Source organism: Sander lucioperca, chromosome 21 (genome assembly GCF_008315115.2).
Source record: "Sander lucioperca isolate FBNREF2018 chromosome 21, SLUC_FBN_1.2, whole genome shotgun sequence".
NCBI classification, from domain to species: domain Eukaryota; kingdom Metazoa; phylum Chordata; class Actinopteri; order Perciformes; family Percidae; genus Sander; species Sander lucioperca.
In genome coordinates this window covers 24,502,136-24,515,724 of record NC_050193.1, presented here as the reverse complement: position 1 = coordinate 24,515,724, position 13,589 = coordinate 24,502,136, and the positions used below count along the sequence as shown (strand labels likewise).

The window sequence follows — 13,589 nt, the reverse complement described above, 5'->3', positions numbered from 1 at the left end:
AAACATATGTGGTAGCTTATGATTTGATAAATTCAATAAATAGCTGCACAGATTTAAACAGTGGTCGATTGCTGAAGCAGGAATGATGTGCACGTTCAGGGGTGGCAGACCTCAGGCACCGTTCAGTCACACCCATAAAACTTACTTCTCAGTGGTGTGAGGACAGTCTGTACAACCCATCCTCTACTTTATATGGATAATCTGTATCTGATCATCACATCTCTCTTTGCCAGTAGCTGCAAGTTTGGTTACATTTTGACATGAAACTTAATAAAAACAGGCCTACAAACACAGAGGCGACACCATAGGGAAGAACACTGATGTTCAAATAAGGGGCAAGGTGGCAATACAATTTAAGGAAATAAACGGATGCTTTAGAAAATAGGTCTGACAAAAGTTTGCAGAGGAATCGCATGATCTTGGATGAAGGGATTCACAGATAGTACAAAGTGGTTGTGAGAGAGAGGAGTCGAGCGGATAAGGCGAAGAGAAGGGAAAGAAGTGACTTCACTCTCATGTGTACAAAAATCCAGAGAAGACTTTCCTGTTCTCATGGAGCTGTTGATGGTCTTGGTAGATTATGGGAGCAGGGTTTTAGTCGGGTTTATGGGCAACGCAGCATCACCAGGCAGGCAGACAGGTTGGGGGTTAAATCTCCATTGTTGTTGTTGTTGTTGTTGTTGTTCTGGAGCTCCTAGCTGGGAGTGAGCGCAGGGCTGGGTTCAGTGCTGATGTTGACCAAACACTCGTTGGACTTGAGGCTGGCCAGGGACTTGGAGCTTGGTAAAGAGGCCAGAGAGCCACACAGACCCAGCATGGAGGGAGTGTTGTCTTTTCCTACAGGGACAAAACAGAGAAAAAGCACAATAAAATTGAGCCTCTGATCGTGCATAGTTCAAGCTGCCCACATTAAACACCATAAACAGCCATCAAGCCTGCCTTTGTATGAGTATGTATGTACATGTGCATGGGTGGCTGCCTCTGAAAGGCTTTTATGCAAATATATTCCTACTCAAGCAGAAATGTTACTTTACTACTGTGTTTTCTATACTGGAGTAAAACAAGTAAAATGTAGCTGATTCAAAATGTTTTGTTCAGTTACTCAGGAATTATTGCATAACATGGCTGACAGATTTACAGTACACTACAAATCCCTGCAGGTTTAAATGTTGCATGAACATGTTGCATGATGAATGTAGTAGCAGTGAAAAGTATTGTTTACCTGCTGAAGTCCAGGCAGCATCTCCATTCTGTATCCCATCAGTCCTCTGGGAGTCGGAGTTCAGACTGACTTCAGCAGAAAGTTGCTCCAAACTGTGGAAACTCCTTCTGCATGGACAAAACATGACATCATGACACGCATATCTAAAGTTCTCTACATTAATTGCATCTAAAAGCATCTGCTAAAAATAGAACCATACTGTTTGTGTAAGTTTACCTGCGGAAAAGCTTGACATCGCCCTGGTTGTTTGTGATAGTGGACCACTGGTTGACTAGCGGGATGGAGAGATCTTTAGCCAGATGGGAGGAATCACAGGGCATGAGGGCAGAGCTGCGTGAAGCACAGAGCAAAAATAATTCATTTCAGAAGTAATACCTTTCATTTTAGCAAGCAAATATGTACCTGAACAACAAAGGTGGCAGTTAAATAAATCACTTCTCTCGTGAACTTCAACGAGACACTTTTTTGTGTCTTATTAATATAACGCTACTTCCTGATGTTGTTAAAGCAACCAATAGTGCCCCCAAATTTCAAAATCGACAAAGTTCATAGTTGACTTTAAAACATCAACGGTAAGCTGGGGAAGAAATATTGGGATTTGGAGGTGCTATTGGGTGCTGTAACAATATCAAGTATTGAACCTTTAGGTCTGTTTTTTTATTGTATCTTAAAACAATTCAAATCAGATGTGTCAGAGCAAAATATCGCGTATTACCGTATATGAGTATTGCATCATAAACTGGCATAATCAGAAATTGCATCTGCATAACATTTTTCTTTTCATATTGACTAGCTACATTAACTAGGTTAATAGAGCAATACTTTATTTTCTACTGAGGAAAGATAACCATAAAAATAACAATTTTTTTGAGTTTTAAGGTTATTTTAAAACTCCAACTTTAACTCCTCTTCTAACCCTTGCATGTACATAATGTATAATGCTGGAAAGATGAATCAAACAAATAAATGTTATCCCAACAGGATCTTGAGTGATAAAGTCCGGAGCACACAGTTATTGTTGGAGCTTTTTCATTTGGTGAATGTATTTCCAAAGGTTTGTGTTTCTCACAGTTGTGCTTGCAGCTCGAGCACGACGGCCTCCAGCTCCTTCTTCTCCTGCTGGGTCTGGACCGTCAGCTCCTCCACCTTGGCTCTCAGACGCTTGTTCTCCGTTTCCACGTTCTTTAGCTGCGACTCCCGCAGACGCACCAGCTCCTCCAGGTAACCCTGCGACATCAAAGTAAATAGACAGGGATTTGTGTTTGTAGAAGCCCATAGTGAAAAACAAGATTTTTTAACAGCTTTAACTTGGTTCTAGCAGCTGTTGGTAGTCACCTTCTGGGCATAGACGATCTTAAACCTCTGCTCCATTTTGCGACACTTATTGCTCCAGCTCTCCTCGTCAGTCACCAAGGGGATGTAGGGATGCTCGGGGACACTTTCCTCGCTGTTACTGCTGTCCACACTACGACGGTCCTCCTCATCACTCAGGTAGTCGTAGCTACACAGCAGAGAGGGGACAGTGTTGCAGCGTCGCACATGCATAAAAAATGTGACGCTAAAATTGTAGTGACAGGATCAGTCTTACCTCTGAGTGAACTTCAGGTAAGGTGTGTAGTCAATCACAGCTGAGGATTTCCCATCCAGAGTCTCCCCCTTCAAGCAAAAACTGCAGAAAGACGAAAAAAACTAACTTGCTTTGTGACTGAAAAAGAGTTGTGTATATTTTCAGTAAATATCAATTATTGAAATGAAGTATGAAAGTCACATATGCAAAAATGTTTGGCTTTATATGTATACAGTGCATGCACTATACTATATATAATGGCTCCTTTTGTACTGTATATGTGTCAGACATACTTTCACTTACATAATTGATACAGAAATACATTAAACATGAGAAAGTACATATACATCTTCTACCTGCTAATACTTTAATAGAGTAGAAAAGGAGTTAGAAATATATTGCGACTTCATGTGGGGTACTATATTTATTTGATATAGTCCTATTAAAAAAGTAATAAAAATAGGTTTGAGATACCTAATTTTTTCAATATAATCTGTTAATCTGTACTATGCTACACTCAAATTCACAATACTACTTCACGACTTTGTAATCCCTAAATATTGGGCAGAGAATGTTCGAAGTCTAACCTACTTAGGATACTTAAAACAGTGAACAAATATATACCACCTACAGTAACTGTTGAAACAAATAAAAGGGGGTGTACTGGGGTACTTATATATTGAAACACTCTGTACATCAGCATCTGCAGTGTGTGTCTTCACCTGAAGTCAATGGCACTCAGTCCAATCAGCATGCCAGTCAGGACTTGGGCCTCCTCTCTCAGCATAATGGCTCCATCATCATAGAACCTCCTGCCAGGTGAAGAGGTGGTAATAATCTTTAACTTTAACTTTCAGATATAATACTGATACAACTGGGATTTTGCCTGTATTTTACGATATATAGTTCATGTTAAGCATCATAGCAGGCATGTACTTTCCTCTGGTGTAAAGACAGGGATGTCTTTTACTTTGAGTGATTAGAATGAACAGACATAGCCACCATGAAGGAGTAGCATCCCTGCAGCAGGGGTCACTTAGAATCAAAAACTAAAATAAACTAAATTGGTCGATTGTCCCTTTCTGACCTGGTTGTTCTCGTGTCCCTCAGAGCAGTGGACACATATTCAGACAGACGTTTCTCCATCAGCGCCACTCGAATCCATGCACGCCCCTGTAGGACAACGCAAGAAGTGAGTAGGAACAGAAGAGCTTTCTTTGCTGCTCTCTCTTGCAATATCCCACATACACACACATTCAGTCATGCACACAATTCTGCATACAAATGTCCTTGCCTTTGCTCGTGATGTGCTGATGTTCTCTATGTTTTCGATGCTGGCGATGCAGTTGTTCTGCACCTTGCTGCACGCCAGCCGAATATATTCCCAGAAACTGCGCTGTCCATCTGAGCTGAACCAGCTTCCTGAACCTGGTCCAAAAAGATTCAAACACAGCAATGAATCATTTCTGCAAGCAGTGCAGCTAACTGAACAATCATACAAATTGTTGCCCTTTTGATAAACATTTAACTTTGGTTAATGTCTGCAGTATAATCTATGCTGTAAATGTCTATTCCAGATTTAGAATAAATATTACATATCTGGGTTTTTACTGTCTCATTCATTCATTCCAAGTCATATTAACTGATTTGTACATCCTCTCCTGTGCCATATGTTACCTGCAGTGTTACCTTTGAAGCGGTGGCTGAGGATGTGCTCTAAAATGGCGGCAAAGTTAATAAACTCCTCAGATGAGTCATCTATAGGCTCTGCAGTGTACTTTTCTAGGAGAGTCTTTACAGAGAATCTGAAACAGAAGCACACAGAGAAAGAGGAATTACAAAAACCCAATACAATGCAATGGATAAAACACTACTTCACAATCCTTCACACAAATGTGAAGGATTTAAACTTTCTGTTGGTTGTGTGCTGCACAAGCCGATGAAATGCAGCCGTGTACTGTACCCAAGCAGACAAATGTACTACTGTATTTAAATCCTGCAACAATAGCGGCGAGGCAGGTTTTTTTTTCTTATTTTGGGAACCACGCCATCTTATCATACTGAGGTCACCCCAATTGTCTTGTGTACTGCACAATGTACCCCTTCAGTGCTTTGGCAGTGTTATCATGAAAACAATACAATTAACCCCCTGTCTTTTCAGCCTTTGTGCATGCTGTGCTTCCAGGTCCCTCTGGGTCTTGTCTCTCTGAGGGACCGGTCAGCATCAAAGAATGATCAAATAATTCCCTCCCCCTCATCTATACATGGTGGTCTGATCTATTTAGGGCAGCCGCTGCGGCAGCTTTAGTTTGGCTTTTGACCCTGCTGCACCACAGGCAGTTATGCAGCTTGCATGTTAGGAGCCGGCATCCAGGCACGGGCTCGGGCTGACTGCCTCTGCTTCGATGGGCAACACTAGCATCACCGAGGGCAAGACTGCCCTGGCAGTGGGAAGCACCTCTATAGCCAGGGGAAAGACTACTGTAGCCATGGGCAACTCCTCCATCTTCAGGGGAGTGACCACCACCTCCATGGGAGACTCCACCATCCAAAGGCAAAAGACGACTGTGGCTCTGGGACGGGCAAGCTTCAGCCGGGGAACCACAACCACCTCCTTCCGCAAAGCCTTGATGTCCAAGCGCAAGAACACCTAGATGGAAAGGACCCTTGAAGCCGGGGCTAAGACACCCAAAGCAACCAAGCAGTCCAAAAAAGACTCTAACAATGAGTGGAAAACCTCATTCTTGTCAAGCAAGACCTCCTTCACCAAAGGCAGGTTTTCGATCCTGAGGACTAAGTACGCCATCTCCTGGGGTAAATCATCGATCTTCTGGAGCAGAACCACCATAACTTCGGGCAACACCAGCATAGCGGTGGGCAAAACCTCTGTTACACGAGGGGAGACCACAAGCTCTCTTACCACCCTGACCTTCACCCATGGGACCAAGTCTGTGTCTGTGGTCAAAGCCACCCTCATCAGGGGCAAAGAAACGCACAGCAACATCTACTGGGATTTTCACACATGATTCCTGCACACACTTTAAACAAAAACCCAGGGATTTTTCTATCTGGTCAGTTTTAGCAGGTCAGTAGTCAATAAAAAAAGAGCTGCTATGTTTTTTGATCAATGTGTGTACAGGCCAATGTGGCATGACATCATCCGTTACCTGTTTGCGTAAGGTAGATTCCCGAGCAAGAAAGTGCTAAGTGAGTTGCAGATTTAATGGGTTTGCAATCAAGAGTGAGATTTTCCAAAGCCATGCTGAGCGTGTTATGCAAATGTGACAGCGATGAGATGATGGTTTATGGTGTGTCTACTTGGAAGGGAGGGAAACTGTGTGAAACAGCCGTGTGGGATGTATGTGGAGACACTAGAGTGTGTGTTTTTCATCAGCACTGTTCTCCTGTATATTGTGCATGTACAGTCATCACCATGTCTACATCTTTGGTACAAATGTGGTATTTTTGTGCACGCTGATAAGATTGGTTGATTGCCTGCATTTCCATAACTATATGCTGCCATATTTCCACCAGAAAACACAGTTTTGAACTAGAAAACTGTAAAAGCTGGTTGATGTAACAATGCTTATAAAAGTAACATGTCTAAACACTGATTGGCTTGATTGTTTTGTAAATAGATCTGAGTATATGGGAGATATTCTAGGAGCTAAATGACATAAATAGTGCTATAATGCTATAATGAGTTGCAAATGATCAGTTCAGCAAGAACACAAATGGGTAGTAAACATCAACCGAGGGAATGACACCCATATTTCATACGGAAGGACGACACAAATACAGGAGTGGTGCAATCAAAGCCTCAACTACATGTGGAAAACATGAACACATTCATCCTTTCCCATTTTAAAATCTGACACTGTGTGACTTATTTCACATATGGTATACTGTATACAGTCGTACACACACAGAGGCTATGTCTTACAATCAGAGGCTATAGGGAACAATGGCTCGGAAGAAGGTGATGTCACCACAGATTGCCCCTTTTGCAACAATGTGTCCTTCAACCGGCCGGTGTCGTCGTGGAGATGGGACAATCACTCCACTGTCCCTGTCCCCCCAGATAGGCTGTGGCCACCTACGGCTGGCTCTGTCCATTCACAGGGACACATGGGTGGTATGTGGCCTTCCAGAGCCCACGTCGATCATCTCAACGAAGGCATTATGCGACACGGGGGTCGCACTATCCACGCTTAGCATTCTGGTCTGCTCTGGATTGTAGCTGATGTTACTATTACCCCCGAGGGGCAGAGCAGGACGTGCTGCATGAGTGTGCGATGCTTTGCGTTGAGTGAGCCCCAAACCCCGTCGTCGAATCTGGGTCAGGAAGACGAGCTTCTCCTCAATGGGCAACACCAGCTTCACCGAGGGGAAGACGGCCTTAACTCTGGGCAACACCACCATAAAGAGGGGAAAGTCCAAGCTTGCCATGGGGACCTCCTCCATTACCAGGGGAAAGAGCACAACATCTCTGGGCTCCTCCACCATCACCAGCGGAAAGACCAAGATTGCCCTGGGGGGCGCCTCTTTCAGCAGAGGCACCACCACCACCTCTTTTCGGAAAGCCATCTTCCCAAAACGCAAGACGCTCTAGATGAGAGGGGACCTAGTCGCGGGGTGGGGGGACAAAATGTCACAAGAAAGAAGAAGAAAGAAGCACCATCACAGAGAACATTTGGACACCACTACAGCATCTGCACAAGGCCTGTTCCAACTGAGAGCCAAAACTGGATTAAATTTACTTTTGGACCTTTGACTTGTTTTTTGGTCATGCCGGATTTATCGAGGAAACAGGTCAGTGGCATCTACATTCTGTCTCGTAATGTTATCTGCAAAGACCAAGTAGGTCAGGTTTCAAGGTATAACAGAGCTCCAGCATGTTATGTGCTGTAATGTCTACTCCACCATGACCCACAAACAAACAAAAAATCCACTTGGCAGGTGATGTCAGTTTGCCAGTTAGCACAAATAGTGTGTGTTGGGACAGAGATTCACAACCATTGCCACATTTAAGCTCCCCAAAGAGATTGGCTCCTTGACATGACTTTATTAAGTAATTCCATCAGAAAAGTTGATTTTGTAGAAAATTGTACTATTCTGTCTAAAACTTAACATGAAAAGTGGGTAGTGAAACATAGGGTCAAATTTGGTCATATTTGTGAAGACTTCCAAAGACAGAAACATTTATGAAATCAAGCAATTCCTCATTATACAGAGTGCCAAGTGTCCCCAGTGGTTCCCAGGGCCCAGTATGGGAACCACTGATTAATGGCTATGCATTTGTTGATGTGATAGCATATAAATCATAACAGAAGAAAGTCAACTATTGCAAAAGGCCTCTCTGACCTGATAAAGTGGCAGCGTTCCCTCAAGAGGAACATTACAGCAGATTATTTTAAATTGACTGAAGTCCTTTGATCTGAAGGGGAATTGCTGGCGTGCCTCAAATGCAAATGAATGGAGTGGAATGGCAACATGCTCTTGGTACGATTTGACACTGAAAAACAACTGCAGGGCCTTCTGACAAGCTTCTTTTGTGCCCCCTCTCACTCAGCATGGATCGCTGCCAAGCCCACTCTCAGCTCTCTTTAAATGCCCTCTTGTTCTCCTTTCTCACCCCTCTACTGTACTTACACAAGTGTGTTTGATCTGCAGCACCACCTAGGATAACCAAAATTACATTTATCAGCAGTGAAACCTTATCCAAACACACAATGCTTCACATTAACTCTCTTAGCTTTCATTTTATTCTTTTTTCCCTGACTCCTTTCTCCTTCTCCCTCTTTCTGTCTCTCTCTTTAGTCCTGGCATAACCAGCAGGATCAGATGACACAGGCAGACTCCTCACTGGCCGCAGCATTGTGTAACACCAGCCAGTGCTGTTGTTTATCGGCCTGGACTGTCGGGGAGACGTCCTGTCCTGTACTGGATCTGCACAAACAGCCAAGATTAAAAAAATGCATGTGCTTTGATAAATATTAAGACAAGAACAATAATTTGGGCCAAATCCGAACAGACTAAAAAACGTAAAAATGAAACTATAGCAGGGTGTGTCTCTCTCTCACCGGCCCCATCTGTGAATAAGCGTCCGGGCAAAGTGTTTCATGGTCAGAGGAGGTGTAGAGGGATAAGTGTGCAAGATGGACAGTGAGGGTGTTGGGCTGAGAAGTGCTGAGAGTGTAAAGCAGATGTTTGAACCTGACAGGGGGAGTAAAATGAAGAATAAGTGAAAGTGGTGGTGAGAGAGTAGGCTGATCCACAGATGAGAGACGCCCGAATGTTTAGTCAAACCTACAGAAACTTCTGCTGTTATTTCACATACTTGATGGTAAAAATAAGTGTAGCTCCGGAAATCAGTAAAAATGCAAAAGAAGGCTGCACAGAAACTGAACTATGTTATTCCAGACATGCAAAGATGACATTTCCTATCATTCTATAAAAATGGAATTGAGAGGCGGAAAGTGGCACCCATTACTATTGTATAGAATAAAAAAAAAGTAAAGCACAAAGAGCCACCCACTTGCAGAAGCATGTCCATGAGATATGAATATTTGGACGAGTTTACTAGCGCGCAGGACATTTTATTCTCTACTCTTGAGCCACGCCCCAGAAGAGCTCAAACCTCAGCCAAGATGCACCACATCGCCACCCTCCCTCACTCCTTTTCCTCCCCGTTCCTTCTGTTTACAGGAAGCAGCTGAAGGGATAGCGCCTTACATCAAGTCTCACTCATCTTATCTATGTTTTCTTAGGTTCACCATGTCCACGGCTACATTGTTCCTCCATTCGCGGACGATGGCATGAGAGCTCTTAGCCAGACTAAGGCAACAAAACAGTAAATTTTAAACATTACAGAACAGCATGTTGCCTGTAAACAAAGTGCCTTGTGACTGTTGATCTTCAATATTTTGGCTCAGATAAACAAACTGGACCTGCATGAAAATTCCCACCGTCTGCAGGAAGCCTCAGCCCTGCCATGTAAAGCTAAAAACCTGTTGCTAATGGCAACAGCACAAAGATACAGTAGATCATGATGACACTGCTGTCACTGTGGACATGATAAATATCACCCAAGTCTCTTCAAAGCAATTAAGACAAAGCATCTTTGGATTTTCTGATGCTGTCGGGTAAAAAACATTGCAGCTAAAATCATTATTGTTTTAATGTATTACCCCTCAGTGTGAAGGCTGGTACAAGCCTCTACAGGAGTTTTTTTTTTAACAAGACAAGTTTTAACCTGGTGAAAACATTTTGAAGAACTCAAAAATGCCTGAATATTCTTCTTAGTTGACATTTTGAAGTTGCAACTTTTTTCACCTGACCGCACCAGTCTCTTTTATTATTTTTTTCTCTGCCATTATTATTCTTAATTTTAAGTCTTTATTATAAGGTCTTTAAGTGACACAGGCCTCATGCAGAAACAGTTTCCTGTGGTGGTGCAAATGTTTGATCAGGTTTTCCTTTTACTATACACAAATGTCTATTGCTGTACATATGTGTTGCTATTCAAGTGGGCTCATTCTGTTAAGTATACACTGTAAACACAAGGCACTGAAACATTGAGCAGACCTCTGTGCCTGGTACTTGTGACCCACATTATGCCAGATCACGCAAATACACTTTCTTTTTTTTTTTAAAGAACTGTGATGCCAGTTTGTCTTTGTTAAGACCCCCGGTAACAGACAGGGGAACGTGACAACAACAAGTGAATTTCTTGACCCCCAAACCTGAACAGAAACAGCCCCCTTCTCTAAAGTCCCAGAAAAAAAACATAACTTCATCAAATGACTTGTGAAAATGTTAATCTCTGTGTGTGCTGATTGTATTTTAAACATGTATGATGTGACAGTAAAGGGGAAAGAGGTCAGACTTTATATATACACATACATGTATTGGGGGAAAATAAAAGCTTGGCCTGGTGTACTAATCTAGCACTAACGTCAGCTTAGTTACTGTAGCCAGGCAGCAGTTCAAGCTGTGGAAGTAGCTGTGTCTCAGCAGCACGACAGAGCTTGGATCCTGTATCCTGCACCAACGTGATGCCCAGCCTGCTTTAATGCACAGCCAGGGGCCCACTGCTGATTCAGGATCTCTCTCCAATGAGACTGTACAAACACACAACAACCTTTGACTACTTGAATCAACTCTGACCAGAATGGCATCAAGAAGAAAAACATTTATCTTAAAAGGTCAGAAACATCATGAATGAGGAGATGCAGATCTGACAGCGACACAGACATGCCTGGAAGAAGTTTCCCTCCAACTGAACCTAATCAATGTCATGTTGTTCATTAGAAAGTGGAAAGAAGCTGTGTAGTAAGCAGTACTGATGAAAAGCAGTTTGAGATTTATTTCTGTGTTGTCGTGTGTGTTTGTCATTAAAATGCTTAAATGATTAAATTGGTCTTAGCATGGTCAGGCCAACCTGAAAAGAACCTGTGTTTTTGTTCCCTCGCTAATTTTTCTCTGTGTTGTGAGTCTCTTGTGAAAACTTCTCTTTCTTTGCAGGCATGCTCTGTGTGACGTTTTGTGTTTTGTTTCACTGTATGTGTCACTAAAATGCAGACAGGACCTTGGACAGAAAGGTACTGGAATAAAAAACGCTTGATTGTGTGTCTATTTGAGAGTCCGGACTTTGACTTTGTTTTTTTTTACTTTTGACTATGTTCATGAATGAGGCCAAAGACAGTTTGAATTCCTTGAAAATAAAACAGAAAGGAGGTAAGAGCAGGATGTGGATGCATAACGTCACTTTGGCAGAACGCCTGCACACACTTCCCAAATATAATTACGTCCCTGTCTGCAGTGAAATAGAATAAAAGCCATATACAAGCTATCTGAAGATGTCACCTTAATCTCTAAGAAGATAAATATTTTATAGTATTTTTCAGACATTTTATATACTAAACCGTTAATTAATTAATAAAAAAAAATAATCAGCACTGTGTATTTTCAGAAGTACCATTCGTGACTGCAGTTTATTTGCAGTTTAATAATTATAGTCATCCAGCAGATAATATCAAGGGGGCATCCTCAAAACAGAACAGCTACTCAGTGTACCTGTTAAGAATACTATTATTGATTCAAGAGTGATTATCAATGTAAAACATTACATTATTTGACTAAAACACCATAAAACATGTCATCACTAATATATTATTGAGTCCATCAGGGACAGTTTCATCCAAAAAAGAATATTTATAGAAATACTACAATAGATTTTAAGCGTACTTAATTAAAGACTTCATGCAGGCTATTTAGATCAGGGGTATCCTATCTGAGGGTCAAAAGATGATTTAAGGGATAAGAAGGAAAATATATATATATATATATATATATTATTTCTGTCTTTTCTCTAAATGTGTGCTTTTTTTCTTGTGAGGTACTGGATACATTCACATCCTCTGGGCCCCTGAAAAATCATATTCAAAATAAGAAAAACAAAAATCAGTCTTTGGTCAAACTACTCACCAATCATGTTCACATTACAGACTCAATCTCCAATTAGGGGTTACATTTTCATTTTAGGGGGGGGGTCACAAGACAAAAAAAGGTTGGAAACTACTAATTTAGATCATACTGAGATACACAACAGATGACTTAAAATGTCAACTATGTACATAAAAAACAACAACATGCCACCACTGTGAAAGAAGCCTCATTATTAAGAGATGTAATTTACGTGAGCAACTGGATACCTCATAAGGTGAGTTCAGGGTCATCTCAGCTCTCTGATGCACATGCGTTTACAGCCCTAACCACTCTGACCAGTGATTTATGAGACTGCACATCGCGGTCCATCAGCATTCGCTGTACTGTGTAGGTTGAGGGACACTGATGGGGGGAGGAGTCCTTGCACTGCTCCCAATGCCCTTGTCCCATTCAGGCACTCAACCTCACTGTGATGGAGGAGGAAACCTGCTGTTGGCTGTTGTATTTTCTGTCCAGCTCTATTATAGACAAAATTAGCTGACTAGTCTCATGTTTTATCCTTTGAAGCTGCATCTAGCTGTATAGACAGGAATCAAGCAGGTGTCTCAACCTGTTCAAATTAAAAGAGACTTTCCTCTAAGAGGTTTTAGTGATCCTGCATAAACGTGACACCAATGATATGATATTTAGAGCTATGCTACAGCAAAGTGCATCCAGGAAATTCAAAGGACAACATTTAAGATTAAGGGAATATAGGTCTACAGAAGCGGGTGTGATAGCAGGGGTGTGTGAAGGTGAAAATGCACCTGACTCCTCTTCATTCCTAGCATTTCTAGAAATGTCATTTTTTTCTGCATTATTTTCCATATATTGTATGTACTGCTGTCCGCTGTTTCACCCCAGGAATAAATAAACATCCTCCACTGTGGTCGTCAGATTATTAAAATTATGAACTGAGCAGCATGCAGGGACTGGTAGGCTACTTGTACACAATGCTGTAAATCGATGGAGTCGTGAGGTAAGGCTATACCTGCAAACCGTGATGAGGTTTTTTCGCTCCACACCGACGCTCCGAGCAGACGGCTTTTTCGATGTCAGACCCATAGCCATTGCTGTGTGAATGCAGCCCGACTCCATCCAGCGGCGGCCCCGGGGCCTCTTCGGGATCCGTGCCCAGGCCAGGACCCCTCCCTCCGCGGGCCCTGTGTCCTACAAACACCCGCTGTCCTCTTCGGGGAGCCACGGATGCTGCTGCTGCTGCTGGAGGAGGAGGAGGACAGAACAGCGACGACCAGAGATGACTAAATGTATAAGTTCCGGTTAGAACTTTCGAAATAAAATCACCCTCAT

At 42.4% G+C, this 13,589-nt stretch overlaps 1 protein-coding gene and 1 long non-coding RNA gene across 3 annotated transcripts; one reads left to right on the top strand and one right to left on the bottom strand.

The window, feature by feature from the left end:
* Positions 1–26: 26 nt before the first annotated feature.
* Positions 27–13,523, bottom strand: rundc3aa (RUN domain containing 3Aa). 2 transcript variants are annotated; one of them, XM_031318932.2, is made up of 11 exons: positions 13,270–13,523; positions 4,467–4,594; positions 4,084–4,217; positions 3,877–3,962; positions 3,512–3,601; positions 2,811–2,891; positions 2,558–2,723; positions 2,292–2,449; positions 1,439–1,552; positions 1,223–1,329; positions 27–837 (listed from the first exon to the last, which is right to left on the bottom strand). In XM_031318932.2, exons 1-11 carry the CDS (start codon positions 13,374–13,376, stop codon positions 695–697), a joined length of 1,314 nt encoding a protein of 437 aa, XP_031174792.1. In that variant the 5' UTR covers positions 13,377–13,523; the 3' UTR covers positions 27–694. The 2 variants fall into 2 exon arrangements, with proteins under 2 accessions (XP_031174792.1, XP_031174794.1); XM_031318934.2 differs by having other exon boundaries at positions 4,479–4,594.
* Positions 5,439–9,302, top strand: LOC116063926. Its single transcript, XR_004896247.1, has 2 exons — positions 5,439–5,874; positions 8,610–9,302. It is a non-coding gene; the product is annotated as an uncharacterized LOC116063926 (long non-coding RNA).
* Positions 13,524–13,589: the final 66 nt, after the last annotated feature.

Excerpts from the sequence above, each read along its gene's own strand:
- rundc3aa (XM_031318932.2), bottom strand. The coding sequence starts at position 13,376 with ATGGAGTCGGGCTGCATTCACACAGCAATGGCTATGGGTCTGACATCG. Across the intron at positions 2,450-2,557 it reads AGATCGTCTATGCCCAGAAG|GGTTACCTGGAGGAGCTGGT; the intron begins GTGACTACCAAC and ends TTGATGTCGCAG. Across the intron at positions 1,553-2,291 it reads CTCGAGCTGCAAGCACAACT|CTCTGCCCTCATGCCCTGTG; the intron begins GTGAGAAACACA and ends TGCTTCACGCAG.